General features: G+C 36.6%; 1 protein-coding gene across 3 annotated transcripts in view; it reads right to left on the reverse strand.

Moving 5' to 3' along the window:
• The window catches only part of USP33 (ubiquitin specific peptidase 33), a 38,364-nt gene that overhangs the window by 10,997 nt on the left and 10,632 nt on the right, over nucleotides 1-16,735 (reverse strand). Inside the window, exons 5-17 of one of the 3 annotated variants that reach the window (XM_039556285.1) lie at nucleotides 16,302-16,454; nucleotides 15,000-15,099; nucleotides 11,978-12,047; nucleotides 10,593-10,706; nucleotides 9,842-9,920; nucleotides 7,347-7,767; nucleotides 6,809-6,949; nucleotides 5,211-5,323; nucleotides 3,280-3,452; nucleotides 3,074-3,177; nucleotides 2,456-2,489; nucleotides 1,619-1,664; nucleotides 770-950 (exon numbers count right to left, since the gene is read on the reverse strand). In XM_039556285.1, the coding sequence (XP_039412219.1) occupies nucleotides 770-950; nucleotides 1,619-1,664; nucleotides 2,456-2,489; nucleotides 3,074-3,177; nucleotides 3,280-3,452; nucleotides 5,211-5,323; nucleotides 6,809-6,949; nucleotides 7,347-7,767; nucleotides 9,842-9,920; nucleotides 10,593-10,706; nucleotides 11,978-12,047; nucleotides 15,000-15,099; nucleotides 16,302-16,454 (1,729 nt within the window). The remainder of the gene's footprint in view (nucleotides 1-769; nucleotides 951-1,618; nucleotides 1,665-2,455; nucleotides 2,490-3,073; nucleotides 3,178-3,279; nucleotides 3,453-5,210; nucleotides 5,324-6,808; nucleotides 6,950-7,346; nucleotides 7,768-9,841; nucleotides 9,921-10,592; nucleotides 10,707-11,977; nucleotides 12,048-14,999; nucleotides 15,100-16,301; nucleotides 16,455-16,735) is intronic. The other 2 variants (XM_039556287.1, XM_039556286.1) reach the window with 2 other exon arrangements.

Raw genomic sequence — 16,735 nt, forward strand, 5'->3', positions numbered from 1 at the left:
TCAACTATCCATTAAACTGATTATGTGAAGCACCACTTAGTGGCACTAAGTGGAAGTTGAAAAAGCATCCAGAAAAAAAAAAAGAATGGAGAAAAACCAATTCAAACAGTGGCTACCTCAAGTTTGAGGAATATGAGGGACTAACTTCTATAAAAATCTATGAAGTTTCTGTCTTAAAACTTTTGTTCCTCCTTTTTTCCAAATCTTAATATGAAATTGTCTAGGCAGAAATTACCTCAACATATAGCAGCAAGATGTTTACTCACCTACTCATCACTACCCATAAATAGCAGTTACCACCTGTTTTGGGGTTAAATGGTAGCAATCATCCAAGAGAACATATTTGAAAAAATGCTTGGGATCTCTGTGATGCTTTGTAAACAGTTTCCAAAAAATTAAGGCACACAAAGCATTGACATGAACAGCAGTTGTGTAGAGCAGTTGATCAACTGGTCATCTGCTGGCAACATTATTTGTACACTTCTATGTTGTTCAACAGTGGATATAGTTTTCTTACTTAATACTCCAGGACCTGCTAATATTTTTCCACCTTCAATTTTATTTAGGTATGCCATATAATTTCAAAGATGTGCCAACTCTTCCAGAACAAGCCTTAAATCTTTTGGGTCAAGGTAAAAATCATGGCATTCATCTTCCACATTAAAATTATCATTGTTTATCTATTTACCCTTCAGTATATAGTTATCACCCTTAAAGAAAAGTGCTGATATACCAACTGCAAAGACAAAACAATCAAGCTCATACTCACTGCTGGCAGTTCCATGATGGCAGATGACAGACAGGAGATCGTAAGTCACTATTTGAGCTGGACTGTCCTTCGCAAGGAAAGGCTGAAGGTCAAGGCCTTCCAAGGGGAAGGACACATGGGTCCCAATTTTTGTCGAAAACATAAGCTCATGTCTAAATCTTTTGAGATGAATGCACAGAATCTGTAAGAAGGATTGACGGACTCAGTCAAAGAACTATATGTGCTATTTGATATTAAATACCTGAACAGTGTGTGCCATCTTTTCCTTTTATCAGCCCAAAAAGAAGAGTTTTCCCTATGACCTGAAGCATACTCACAAGCTCTGCATTTTAATCAGCTGTGGCTACTAACACAGATGCAGCACTGAAAAATGTACTTTTTCTCTTCCTCAGAGCACACATTGCACAATCTTGCCATGAGGGACATTAATTCTTCCTGATTATTGAAGCCATCAACTCATGCTTTGAAGTGTAAGACTGGATTACCTTTTAAATGTAAAGTTACAAATGTTTCTTATAGACAAGCTTTCCAGTCTGGCTGTGGTGTTTAATTCTATGACCTACAGTATAAATAGTAGTATATATAATAACATAGAATAGAAACGTTGTGTTACTGTCTGCAGACCAACAGTAGTAACAGAGGGAAATCCCATTCCTATACCTGTCATGTACAAGATTAATTTTCTTACAGGGTGAATAACCACGTTGCTCACATTCTTAAACAAATGGCAGTATGAAGGTAGACTTTCATCACACAGCCTTATAAACACAATTTACTCCATGCAACTCATTAGTCTTACATTCCTAATCACCCAGAAAAAGTGTTTTAAAGTGCATATTGCAACAGTACCTCAGGAAATTTTTGCACTTTGCAGAATTTCACTCCATTTCTTAACCTAAGCAAAGAAAAAACCAAACCGAAACAATCAATAATTTATTCTGAAAAGGTTTTACTTTATTGTGCTAGATCAGCAAAAGCCTAAGCTGAACATTGCATTAGTAAACCCAAAATATTTCTGGAATGTAGACTAGACATGGAGTAGCCAAAAAGATACAAACTGATGGTTCATAAGACAAGACAATCTGTACTGCTGAAAAATTCAAAACAACAAGCACAATCAAGTCCCTACTTGATTGCTAACTGTTTCTCTTAACATAAAGGAAGGAACTTGAAGCTTCATGAAAGCTGATTATCCAGCAAAAGACAAAAAAGAAATGAACTAAGTTTACTTCTAAGAAATTATCTATGGCACATACAAGAAGGAATAACACTCCTGGTACCATGAAGGGCTTCAAGCAGTCTTCTTCAAACCACTTCTGTTTCTTGGTTCTTTAGTATTTAAAGCCATAGTTTATTTATTTAACACACCTTAGTGACCTACCGCGTATTAGGGGAAAGCTGCTAGTATTAGAGAGGGCTAAGAGCTTTTATTTTGTCAAACAAAACCAACTTAGATCTAAAGGTGTAAGGGGATGAGAAAGAATTAAGCACATGTGGTAGGGTAAGTCGGTGTTTCCTGACCCCCGCACCTTGGTAATGCTGAATTTCTGACAGCCAGAACACAGGGTCATATCAAAAGATGAACAGTATTCGGACATACCCAACAGAAATAAATGTCTCTGGACTAATGGAAGCAGTAAAACCTCAAATTAAGACAAGGTAAAACAAAGGTAAAAGCCAGCTTACTTTTTACACCTTCCACAGCTGTACATGTTATCACCTGCAAACACCAGGGAGAAGAAAACCAGCCATTATTCTCCAAATCCGAGCAGTTATCCTTTACGTGCGCACATTTGGTATATAAAAGTTTCAAGGGAATTTATCTTTAGGTTGCGTCCAATATTTAAGTCATAATAGTGTCGACATAGAAACTACAGGAAAGGTTCTTAGGTTTTATGTCTTCAACTATGAAGCAGTACAGTATAATCTGAAGAGATGATGCTATATAATTTAAAAGGGAAACAATTTACTGCGTCCAAATTGAGGTTATGAGAATGAATATTAATATAGTGGGTTTGAAATTTTTATGAACCTTCAGTTGATACAATTTCACTAAACCAAATTCAGACTGACTTGACATTTCTAAAGCAGCTTTCATAGGCATTTCTTATCTCAAATATTCAGCTGAATGAGAAGCTTACCTTTCTGAAATGAATGATCCCAAAAGAACAAGGATTGACTGTATTACACTCTAACAGGTGGCCTCTGCTTAATTGCATTAAGCTAAGAAGATATTAAATCATCTCATCGTGACAGGAGGAAAAAAACCACAGAAGGAACATGTTCAGGTAATGAACCTCTTACCCTTGAGCTCATCTCTGGCGAAAAAGGCAGCAAGACAATCTTGTAAGGTTACAACTGGACCCCAAAACCAGCTAGGAACACATGAGACAACAAACCTGAAACATCATTGACAGAAAAGAAAGAAAACCAACATATGTTCTGCCAGAAGAGCAGAAACTAGAATTTCAAAATAGACAATTAAATAAAACAAGATAAGTATTATTTACCTTTTGAAGTATTCCATAAAAAAGGCTATCCATCCCTGGGGGGCATATGCTTCTCCACATGACCCTGCCTTGACTAGAGATGTCTGATGACTTGCAGAATGGAGTTTAGCGAGATCTTCCTTACCTGGAATAGGCAAGGACAGATCCTGAAAGGTCTCCAGGGTTACAGACAGCTGAGGAAGAAAATAAATGAAACACAATGGAGTTAAGCTTGAAGACAAACAGCAATTAAACTGAATTCTGTAAAGTTCACGAGTAACTACCAAGACACTGCATAACTGAAAATTCCACTAGGTACCAAATTAATCATAAAAAAAGCAGATTAATAAGAAGACATTTTCTAAAAAACGGATTTTTAGAGGAACCAAAAAAAAGTAACATTTAGGCATGAACTTGCACAATGTTATCACTGAAACATTTTTGTAGGTCATTATTATTTGTCTCCATATCAGTCATACAAAGCACTATGATTTTTGCCTCAGGCTGTGTTATACAAAGTAGTTTCAGAAAGCTTCAGTCCATTGTTTCCACAGTATTTTACTCTGACATTATCTTGACCTGATGTAACTGGACTCGCTGCAAGGGAGACCCAGCTGTGCCTTTTCTTGCTCCTGTACTTCACTTAGTGATCATAGTGATCATATAGTCACACAGAGTCACACGTCAAACACGTTTTAGAAATTCTTGTTTGCTTTTTCGACTTGTTCACCAGATTACCCTGAGGTCTCTGTATTCTTAGATCTAAACCAAGAGTGTTGGAACCCTGGGTTTAGAGAATTTAGGTTTCTGGGATACAATAATATATATGTAACAATATGGAGGATTTGGGGTGTGGATTTGTTCTTCATCTTTTCTCCTTCTTCACAAATCTGGCTGTTCTGGTATTGGGTCAAAAAACCCACACTGCGGGTCATGAATAGACAGTTATTGGATTATAAACAAAAACATATTACTTGGTATTTCATAATTGGTTGATTTGGACCTTAAAAGGCCTTGAAAGTTAGAACTCAGGGCCATTTTCCACCTTGTTAACTTGGAGGCACAATCTGTGCAGCTGCGTTATAGGTAAGAAAATAATAACAGCAATTAGAAGAAAAGCCTGGCGTCTCCTGCGTTTCAATCTGAACTCTGAGTAAAAGAGCTCGTGATTCAGAGGCAAAATGGAAATAGAGAAAATCAACACGAGAAGTATTAAAGGCATGCAAGTACACCAGGGTTAGGTTTAAGCCTTATGTTGAGAAAGTTGTCCCCAACATAAAGATTTGGTTATCCAGTATTTGATACGATTGCTTTGAAACTAAAGCAGTCCACTAGGCATATTTAGATAACTGACTTTTTAAAAAATAATCATGTAATTGTCTGAGCAAATAGTACAGGGAAAAAAATCAACCCTTCCTATGTTTCACCTCCTTTTGCAGTAGAAAACAACTTCAGAAAGCAGCTAATGATTCATATCACTGCAAAAGTTAGTGTCTTTACTTGGATTTTTTGAAAGACCTTAATTTTGTTAGCCTCAATCTATCTGATAAGACTGTTACAGCATAATATTAGATTACTGTCTTTTCTTTGAAACATTAGGGACCTGAGAACTTAGGATAGTAGCAGGTATGCATTAGGATATTCAGAACACTACTAAAAACTAATCAGACCTAAATGAAGTTGAAGAGCAAGCTTCTTTCTCCACTTGCTGTAAACCAATTCTCAAAATGTTATTTTTCAGCTCTGAGTAAATATCCAGCTCAATGAATACAAGCTATTCTCATCACAAAGTGCTGGTAGTACCCACTACTACAATTTAAGAAAACTAACATGAAACAACTCAACCTTCTGAGGAAATCTGCCACAAAAGAATTTCAAGTTACCAGAGAATGACGATATTCATAAAGCAGTAAGAGAAGAACATATTAAAAGCTAGAACTTTCTCTCCTTACCCGATCACAAGTCAAGCACTGGACTGAACTTATTATAGTCCCATCAAATATATCAGAGATAACACTCCTGTACTTCTTGCGCTTCTTCCTTTTTGGTGATGATACTGTTGAAACTATAACATGACAAAAATAAAATGCTGCAGTAAGCCAAAACCCAGTGGATTCTGATTTCCTTCAACTTTGTGTAATATAATTAGAAGTCTCATATATTCAGGGTTAAATTATGAGCCAAGCCCTGTTTTCTATTTACTAAATATTTCTTAAGAATTGCAAGATCACGTTACTGCCAGTACAGGCAATTCATGTGGGTTCCTCAAGCAGCTGGGGACAACCAACAGAAACTTTTGCCTCTCTAAGTAAAACTCAAACTGCCAGTCTTGAAATCTACAGCCTATTGCTACATGGTTGATTTATCCTGACAGGAATCCCCCAAGGTATAAAAAGGAACATTCTATTTGACACTTAATTTGATCAATCTTCCTGGGAAGCTTAAACCATACTGGGCTGAAGAGCTCACACACAAGGTTACTGTATCACAACACTGATGACAGTGGATTGAAGTAGACTAAAGGTACTACTGGAGTCGCTTATTAAAAAACCCCAGGTCTCTCAACCTCTCCTTGGGCATGACAAGCACCAGTGACCAAGTACCCCTTCTGACAGACTCAGTTCAGGTTATCTAAAACCCTCCTGTAATGGTGAAGCCAAAACTGGAGACAGTAGTAGAGATGCAGTGTCAAAGCTGCTGAACAAATGAACCAAGGAGGTCAATGACTTAAGCCCATTAAATCACTGTCATGCAACACCAATGCTAAAGCATGAAAAAGATAACATGAATGTTCAGAAGTTCAGGACTTATCTGGACGGGCTTTTGAATGAAGCAGGATTACAGCATTAAAGTTGTACTGCTTTTTGGTTTGGGTTTGGTGCAATGCCTTAAAAGCACGCTCCGAAAGACAAGCTTTGCTTAAAGTAATCTACTGTTAGAAAAATCAGGGGAAAAAAAAATCATGTATTATTCCTCATGCCCTAAAGCAGCACTGTCTCATATGTAAAGGCAAGTAAAAGTAGAAATATTCTGGATGCTCATAAATGCATTGTGCTGCAGTGCCAAAAGAAATACTCTGCACTGCAGGGACATTAACAACCATAAAGCAGCCAGCATTCACAGGTCTATCTACAGTACAATTATACAAGGCACCTTAAACCTTAATTGACTAAAATGCTGATTTACTGAACTTCTGCTGAAGAACCAATGAGCTCATTTTCCAGAGAGCATTACCTTTGGGGGTACTAACTTCTTACACCTTTCTCCTCTCTCCAAACCAGTGCAATTGAGAACACTGTCTAAAAATAATACTCTGTCCTCCCAAAATAGAGGCAAATACTATTCATGCTTCAAAAGAATCAGAAGATTACAGAAATACAGGGAATGATCTTGCATGTCCAGCTTACACACAACACTCCCTCTTCCCACCAGAAACAGGGATAAAACCCCCTTAGAAACAACACTGCATTGTTACACAAGACATAAGAAACACAATGAAAACTACAATACAGAGTAATTCAATACCAGGAAGGAAATAAAGAGCCTCTACCTTTTTTGTGGACTTGTGCCAGTGAAGAGCACGATGGGAATGATTTTGGAGGGCTGTTTGATAAGCGTGTGTTCATCCCTTCAATTGATGATGGTGTTTGGGCTGCAGATACGTCATTCATGTGGACGTCATTGATGTATTCTGAAATTGAGATTTGCACAAATTTTATGAAAAAAATTACTGCAGAATGAACAGACACAATGGTCATGTAACTTATTTCCCACACTGTCAGGCCACTAGACATTTAGGAACGTAACACCATTTCAGTTCCTCTTAAGTTAAGAGCAAAATAAAAAAATCTCACTCTTCTGGTTATCTGAAACCTGACCCAGTACAAACAGTTAACTTTTAAGGGAATTAAAATTGGATTCAGAACACCTAAACTGAAAAAATAAACTAAGAAAGTACATTGTTTACACGTAAAACCACCTACCCTATTTGACCTATACCTCTACTATATTCTACAACCCACTTCCACTCCCACAGATATTCTGGCTAAGATCTTGACTATTTCAATTGTGCTTTAGCAATGCATTACCTGAGAATCGGCTGTGTATCTGTACTTTGACAGTTCCCTGGTTATTTAAAAATTCAGTGGTCTCTGAAACAGTGTTCGTATCTTTTTCCAAGTCTTCCATAGAATTTGCTCGTTTAAGTTTGTTGTTTGATATTTTCTCTTTCTGCCAGTCTTTGGATGTGACTGAGTTGTTATCATCATCCTGAATTAACATGGTTGTTTCTGCAGGATCCTCTAAGACAGGTTTGAAAATTGTGTCATTTTCTGTTTTATCACAGTTACCACAGGATTCACAGGGCTGAAAGCCTAATTCTGACTGGCTCTTATCTTCTTCCATACTCTCTTCAACACTCATAGGCTGGGCATCTTCCAGTTCTACAACTGGTTCTTTAAGTTCCTCATGAAGCAAATCCATTAGACAACGCAAAAATTCTTGTGCGTCCTAGAATTTTAAACAAGTTTTACCATATTACTCTATTTTATCTGGAAGATATTCATATCAGGAAAAGATACAGATAACTAAAAAAGCTGGCTATTAAAGAAGAATAAAGAAAATTCCTCTGTCCCAGGTCTAATGTTCAAAATGACTTTCACTTCTGGACCATGTATGTTTCCTGCATACATTTCTTGCATGTCACAATCTTATACAAGCTTCCTCCAAAACATTCCAACTTGCAAAATAAATTACTTTAACAACATTACTTTAACATACGGCAGCTGTGCTGCCATAGCTTACTGGAATGATAAATGTAACTCAAACAACTACCAGCAGTGTGGTGAGACTCCAGCTTTGCTTGTAATGGAACATTTTAGAGACAGTTTTTGTAAGCCTTATCCAGCAAAGCAACCAGAGCCTTGCTTTCACTGGGCATGAAGTACTTTTATTAAAAAGTGCTATGATGCTACTTAGTCTGTCTTTCCAATGCATCACACTGCCAACAATATTCCAATTCTTCTTCTAAAGCCTCAACAAGATTCCCCAAATGTATTCCCACAAAGCTGTAAAGTATTACTGAAAGTCTAATCTGTGTTTGGAAACATCTTAAAAGCCACCAAATTTCATCAATCAGCACAGCTGCCTGGTCCTTGGCAATAGAAAGTATCTAATAAAGCACGCAGGCGAGAAAACAAAAGCCTCTTGCTGGCAACTACTACTGCTTTTATTTTCTTCTATTTTCCTTTTTGTAGGTTGTTCATAATACTAATTTTTGCTGGTCAACATTCCCATCCATCAGAGCAATTACTTATTAAGCTCAAAACCGCTGACTACAAAACATTTATTTTCTTAAAAATTGCAACTTACAGAACTAAGTTTGGATTTGGGTAATGAAAAAAAAAAAACCAGTATGCCTACTTGCTGGCAATCCTTTCATAAAAAGCCAAAATTAACAAAAACATCAAGATACAGATCAATGAATAAACATTCTTCATTGATCAATGTAATTTTCTCCCTGAAGATTGGACATGGCTGCCCAACTTGCAAGGCTGAGAGCTAGGAGAGCACTGGTTACGAAAGCCCTGCTGTGCTGTAATTGTTGCCATAAAACCTGCTGAACATACAACTGAACTATGATCCAGGCCTAACCTAAAAAGGTCTCATTAAGTGTAACTCTGCATGGAAAAAGACATTTTCATCAGTGTTCAGAGCTGCAAGAATTAAGTTTCCATACAGTTTCTTTTTGGCTATCAAGGCTGAATTTCTACTTTTTCAGAAATCCATGTGGCACTTTAGAAATTCTTGAGCAGATTACAGAACACTAAGATTAATATTTAAACAGTGACTTTACAGCTACATGCAGCAATTGAACATTAAAACATGTGTCCTAATCTTCACGCCACAAATATGAAACATAATGGAAACAGCAAAACTCCTTTTAATAAACGCAGATTCCTGGAAGATACTACTAAGCTTTCCTAATTATGAGGTTTAAATTTCTCACCTAGTCCTAAAGCTTTTAATGAAGTGATCCAAACTGTATGGATGCACCAAGATATTGTATGAAGGAGCAACTGAAGAATGCCTTTGCTATTTAATAATCCCTACCTATTTATCAAGCCACCAACTTGTGGTTCCCATAACACACAAATGGTGGGGCTTTCTTCCAAGATACCAAATGGAAATGCATACTGTGTATTTTTTTTAAATGTTGGTAGAGAAATATATTAAAAATCTGTTATATTCTTTATTTTTGAATATCTTCGTTTTGTTTTCTGGGACTGCTCAAACATTAGCAGCATTATTTCACACACAGATATTATTAGTTAAATTTTCCTCAAAGAAAAGGAGTTATTCTAAATTGAAGGCCTTTTGAGAATTTGATATAAATAAATATAAAACATGACTTAACTACTGATTATTCAATTTCAGATGATCTACATTCAAGTCATATTAACTAAAGTTTATGTTGCATTTGCTTTAAACAAATACAGGAAGTATGGTATCTTAAGCATTTGATTTCTAATTAAGAGATAACTTTATGGCTCAGGCAGATTTAAAAGACATCAGAAAGTTTTACCTGTTGAGAGTAGCCTCGAAACATTGGATTAACAGTTTTAATTCCTTGAAATAAACCAGTAGGAACAACAGATCCAGGCCTAAAAAAAAGTTTTAAATATATAAACACTGAAAAAGAAAGCATTGAAGTGGATTTTTTTATCTTTGCTGGGATCATAATGTTACCTGCAACTGAACACCAATAATATTAATCTTAACAAAACATAATATTGGTATTGAATTCTTAACTACACAATTTTTAAAAACCTGTCATCCAACTGAAACAGTGACTGTATCAGGCCTTTCATGGCACATTTCTTGTCAGACAATCAGATGACAGATCAGACATACTCTCAGCACTGTGCACAATTACTGTTTCTTTACCTTTGTATTTATATTTTGAAGTATTTTCTTAGATCTAACACAAATTCCATATAAGGAAATAAGAGAAATTGATAAAACATTGATACAGAATGAAGAACACAGTGTTAAACATTTCAGATGTATTTCTGGCAAATGTAAACATTTTTAAGAGCTTAATGCTTGCACAGTGCTCATCTAATCTCTTTCTTGTCCTATCTTTGGTATATACAGAAAAGAACAGGTTATAAGGAGTGCTTGAGTCCTGCAAGTCAGCCTTTCCTTCCTTATTTTTTTTTAAGAAGAATTCTGTGAACATATGAAATAAAAATTAGAAACTTAGGACAAATTAATGCACCCTCACGACTCTGGAATCTATTTATTATCATTTCATCACCCAAATGATTTAATACCTGCTTTTGTGCCAGAGTTCTGTCATCAGCTTGAGGTAACTTTTACAAATTGCAGGTTTCTTATCTGTTCGGGCTAAGCCTCCACAGTCAAGAAAAAAGTGTGTCAAAGGTGGGCTGAATAAAAAGAAGAAAACAGTAATTTTTTCAGGTTGTTAAAATACAAGAGGAAATTTGCATTTCATACAGGATTATAAAATAAGAAGAGTAATACTATTCTATAATTGAACAATTCTACTTCCTACGTTCTTAAATGCTGCGACCAAACATTTCCTGGTAGGACAACTTCAGCAGTACAGCCACACTGCTCCTCAAACGAGCTCTGACATTTCTCAAAGCACCAGAATTGTCTAATGGGATTCAAATTCAAGGCGACTCCTACTAGGTGTCACAGAAGTACATATGTACCACTCCAGCAACAATCACCATGAGCCTAGTCCACAACAGTATCCCAAACAAATCTTTTCTCTAGAATCCAACAGTGCCACAAGATCTGCGTAGGCAAATAATTTCTACTTAAATGATTCTTCCATGCAGTGTTGCCAACTCACATACTCTTTCCTCTCCCTTAAACCTCCTTTCTGAAGTCACAACCCCTCATACACACTGGACCCATTTCCCTCCAAGAAAGGAGACATCCCAGCAAACTCACAAAATTTGGCGTTTCTCAACATAATACTTTCCTCATGGTGCCTTTTCCACTTCTTTATCTTCCAAAGAGATCTGCCTCAGTTCTCCTCTCCCTCATCAAAGAGCCTCAGCGAGGTCCTTAGCCCTGCCTGCTCTTGGCCTGTGGCCACTCACAGTGACCCTGTGTGACACCTGCTCAGGACCTGCCACCGCCCCGCCACTCCTGCTGCATGAAACTTGACAGCCAGGATACTGTTTCTATCTGTTCAACTTCTGCAGATTCCTCCTTTGTGAACTTGTCTAGTATTCCCATGGGATGACATGGGATTTTGCATTCCATCTATCCCTACCCTGATTTAGCACAGAATGTTCCAGACACATTGTTTGTAACAACTGAATTCTGATCCTAGTATCTCTCTTTTTGAATTAGAGTTTATTCTTATGCATTTCCTTTGATTTTTCTGTAGCAAAGGAAAAAAAAAATACAAAGACCAATCCACAAATCCAGTAGCTTTTTTCAGATTTTCTTCTAATTTCTAAAACTGCATATATTTTCATGTAGGAGGCATTAGAATGAAACAGGGAAAAAGCTGAGCGGCCCATATACCATAATAAATTGTTTGCAGGATACAAGACTGAGAGTCATGAAATATATGTCCTCTTCCATGGTAGTGCAGCTCTTCAAACCCCTTAAGACCATCTGGAAAAAATGCATGCATAAGCAAATATAAAATTGCATTAACTATCATTTTCCTTACCAGTTGGAAAGAGCTTGTAAAGCTGCATTCATGTAACAAGTGTTTCCAATATTTTTTAATCCTGTTAGACCTGAAAAACAGAATAAATACAAGTCTGTTAATCCAATAATTCCTAGAAAATACATATTAATCAAAACACTCGTAACACTTGGGACGCCAATTATGATGCAGAATTGCAACTAAAAGAAACACAGGACTCCTAAAGGAATACCAATCTAACTAGAAGTAGTAATTAAGTGTTTTGATCTTGATTGACTAAAACACTTCAGACAAGTGGACTGTATTTCATCTTACTAACTTTTCACAGTTTATGATACCTGCAGATTTTAATTTAAAATAATTTAATTTAAAAGTTTTACTTCAGCTAATGACTTATCTGGTCAGTTAAAGTGTTGCTATGCTGCACTTGTAACTAATCACATTACCAAAAGCTTCTCAAAGATTTCATTCTTCGGTCCCAAGTTCACACTAAGTCAGATTACACTCAATATTCAAAATGTACTCAGCATGTGATTATCCCAGACTAGTCCTGCAATTAGTCTTTTTTTATTTCAATGATACACCTTTACTTTTACAAACAGACTGCTCAGCTCAGACTTCCCCACATAGTTTATTTCCTAACCCACACTCTTTACTTTTTTTACAGATAGTCACATATACTTTTTCCACACACATGAAAGTTATAATAACATATATTCTTTCCATTATTATGAATTATGCTATTCATGGCTACTAAAGTGTTACATTAATGAAGTAATATTTCAAAATAAAATTGCTTTTGTATGAGGGAACAGTAACATTTCTAAGCAAAGAATCAGTAAAACTCAAAAATTTAAAAAACTTAACAAACATTCAGCAACCAATGCTGATGACTCTATGCACTATGACTCTTGAAGTGTAGGAACTACCCCAGTAGTTTTAGTCTGTGGCAGAAAAGTAAGTTACTTAGAAAAAATCTTTCTACACCTGAAAACCACTTGGGTTACTTCAGTTACAATTTCTAATAGACAGGACTTAAAAATTGAGTTTTAAAATGTCCTTCTATCTGTCTGAATGGAAATACAGTCCTGCTTCCCGCACTAGAACATGCATTCCAAATTCTGCTACAAAGAGAACAATCATTCTTACTGAAATTGGAAAGCAAGAGCAGTCAGAGGATTTTAATTTTATTTCATTTTTTTAGAGGCAGCAGATATTTCAGAAATATACTCTCACTGCATTTTTCCAGCCTGTAGTATTGCAAGGAAAGTTTTTAAACAGACTTCTTTACTGGTGAAGATATATGCTAATGTTTGCTTCACCAAAAGCATTTCAAAAGAAATTTTAAGAGCAAAGTTAGAACAAAGCTAAAGAAGTTTCTTCCTTTCAATTTGGTGTCTTAACATAGTCATATCATCATTACTGAGAACTTTAATGCAATTCTAATTGTATATTATTGCAATGTAAGCGACATTCCCCAAAATCTTAATAACACAAGAAGAGATAAAAATAAACAAATACACGCATTGGTTGGAGAAACTAACTAGGGATAAAACACATGGCGTAACGATTTAAGGGCAGATGGCAAATTAGTGGAGTGGTGTCATATCCTCTAAGACTGTGCCAGACAACAGAAGGGACAAGGCAGGTTTTCTGACCAATGCCAGCAGACTTAGAGAGGGAAAGCTGGTAGCGAAGGAGACCCATGCTGTGGTCTAACTCCAGCCAGCAGCTCAACCCCCCAGAGCCACTCACTCACTCCTTCACAGTGGGATGGGGGGGAATTGTAGAAGTGAGAAAACTCATGGGTTGAGATAAAGACAATTTAATAGGTGAAGCAAAAGCTGTTTGCACAAGCAAAGCAAAACAAGGCATTCACTCACCACTTCCCATGGGCAGGCAGGTATTCTGCCATCCCCAGGGAAGCAGGGCTCCATCATGAATAATTGTTACTTGGGAAGACAAATACCCTAACTCTAAAAGTCCCCATCTTCCTCCTTCTTCTCCCAGGATACCATATGTTATGGAATATCCCAGTGATCAGTTGGGGTCAGCTGTCCCAGTTATGACCCTTCCCAACTTCTTGTGCACCCTCAACCCACTCCCTGGTGGGTGGTGTGAGAAACAGAGGTTGACTGTAAGCCCTGCTCAGAAATAACTGAAACATCTCTACATTATCAACCTGTTTTCAGCACAAATCCAAAAACACAGCCCCACAGCAGCTGCTGTGAAGAAAATTAACTCTTGCCCAGCCAAAACTGGCACATTCATAAATCAGAATAACTTTTCTCTCATCACTGATGGAAAACAAACTGCCTTGACATATGCAATGTATCTCAAAAACAACAGCTCATCGATCTGCTGGTCATATTTTTCTGAAAAAAATGGTACTTAGAAACATTTTCTTTACCATCAAATACACCCATCCTTTTTGGAATGATCAATAATAATCTGAGACTTAAAAAAAATAGTAATTATTATGTTCTCTTATGAAATGAAAGATTAAAGCTTCACTGTTGGGGATTTCATCACTCTTATTTTCATCTTTACACTAGATTTAGTATGAGGGTGGGGTAGTCCTTGATATGAGAAAGGTTGGCAGTGCATGAAATCAATCATGTCAAGGAGAAAACAAATAACCAAAACCCCACACTAGGATATTACAGGCTCAGAAAAGCATTATTCAAAATGCAGGAAAGCATTCAAATCAGGAGGCTTTTAGGGCAGGCAAAAACAGTAGAACAGATTTTAAAAAAGCCTTTACCCAGAGTGTCTACAACACCAACTGCACTAAACATTACTCCAACATCCTTTCTTATTTTTGTTGCTGCTTGCACAGGTGTACTGGGTGCACTACAATTTACCACCACAGCCTCTGCTCTGAAGGTAAGTCAGATTGCCGCAAGGAAGATGAAACTAAAATAAACATCTGAGTTGGAGCAGAAAAGGAAACAGTCCCACTTAGAAGAGAATTAGTATACAGCTGGAAAACAGACTTGAAAACATACTCATGCAATAATGCACAGGGTTTTGCTTTTATTACCTCTGGTCTTCAATTCATCTTCTTCCACTTCTATATCTAAGTCATCAAATACAGCTGCTAATGGAATCTTTAGTGTGGGATTACTGGGTATTTTAAAATCCTTAAAAGGAGAAAAAGAATTATTTACTTCTATTAATCACTTTTCCACTTAATTAAGCTTATGTGTAATTTTACCAACAAATCTAGAAGCAGAAAATGATGTAAATGCATTTTGAAATCTCACTGCACATGAAGTGAGAACATCAGGGCTCCACAGGTACCCTGAGAAATACTAAGAACCCCCCATGTTTTTGTTTTCAGGTCGCTGCATGCTTTTCTAACAACAACTGAAGAACCAAAACAAAGCCAGGGATGGCATCTCTTTCCCCTGGGTAACAAAGCAGCCTTGAAGAGGCTAAGAGGAAGAGCTAAGGCAGGAGCCATCACCTAAGCCAGTGAAGGTGTTTCTGATGTGCCAGCAGATGGCTCACTACAGTTAATGAAGACAAATTAAGGTCTTGAAAGAAAAATGTACAGATAGAGAAACAAAGTAGTAGACAGGCAGGCATTTATTGCATGACAGGCTCTTTTTGTGAGCACAGAAATAAAAACCCTCAACAAAATGTTTCATAGACTTTGTACATTCTACTCATTTTTCTTTGTATTATACCTGTTTCCTTGGAAGATTAAAGCAGGTTAAATATAACAGAAGTTCAGAAGACTGAACTCAGCTTTATATCAAGTGACAAGAATTTCTAGACAACAGAAATTTTTAGAAAATTCCAATGGTGATATTCCAATTGAGCTGCTGGCATTTTATGAGAAAATGACCAGATAACATTCATATTAAATACTAAATTTTGAAGTAAAAGTATTTCTTCATTACACAGACTGAAAAATTGCCCATCTTTCTGTTCAACCTGTGCATGATGGTCTCTCTTTTACAGCTCTACATCTCAAGCAAAACACATTTAGAAATACTGTATTTCTACTTGTGACTGTTTTAACCAAGTTACCTGTCATTTTTATGTAACTACATTACATGTGCAATAAAGAAATAACACTTCCTTCTTCAGCTACAAGCATTATTCCAAACAATTTTACTTAAGAAATTGCAGTGCAACTTTCTCCAAGACAACACTTATCTAAGAAAAAAAAGATCAGAGTGAGCAGTACTGATGCCAGTAAAGCCAAAAAAACTTTATGAAAATAGAGAGGAATAAAGCCACAAGAATGGAGGAAAAGTCAGTCTCTCACTTAAGAGAAAACACAATGTTTACTGCAAAGCTACAGCTGCGTTTGTTCCATTGGGTTAAAAAATACCTGCACACTGTTTTCTTGTGCTTGGTGAGACAATCTTGCACTTGGTAGTGGAGAATGAGATCCTAGTTTTCTATCCAGGAATACTTCCTTACTACAGGCGTAACACCAAACACGGAGAGTAGTAAGGTTGACAGTCAGACAGTGCTTTGTCTCCTAAAACAGGACAAAAACCACAACTGGGATTCAGAAATTGGGAAAAACTAAATACTGCTAAATACAAGCTAGAATAGCTACATTAAAATTCTAGGTTTTTCAACAATGAAACAAGTATGTTTGTTAGAATATTAAAAAAGAGCAATTCAATTACTGACATTTTAGCACAAACATTCGTTTCCAGTACAAATCACTCAAATTAGCAACAAGATGCAATCAGAATCCAAGACATTGTCATATCTGACATGCTTCTCTGTAATTAAAAAAATAAGAAGAAAAAC

The sequence above is a fragment of the Corvus cornix genome, chromosome 8, assembly GCF_000738735.6.
Source record: "Corvus cornix cornix isolate S_Up_H32 chromosome 8, ASM73873v5, whole genome shotgun sequence".
NCBI classification, from domain to species: domain Eukaryota; kingdom Metazoa; phylum Chordata; class Aves; order Passeriformes; family Corvidae; genus Corvus; species Corvus cornix.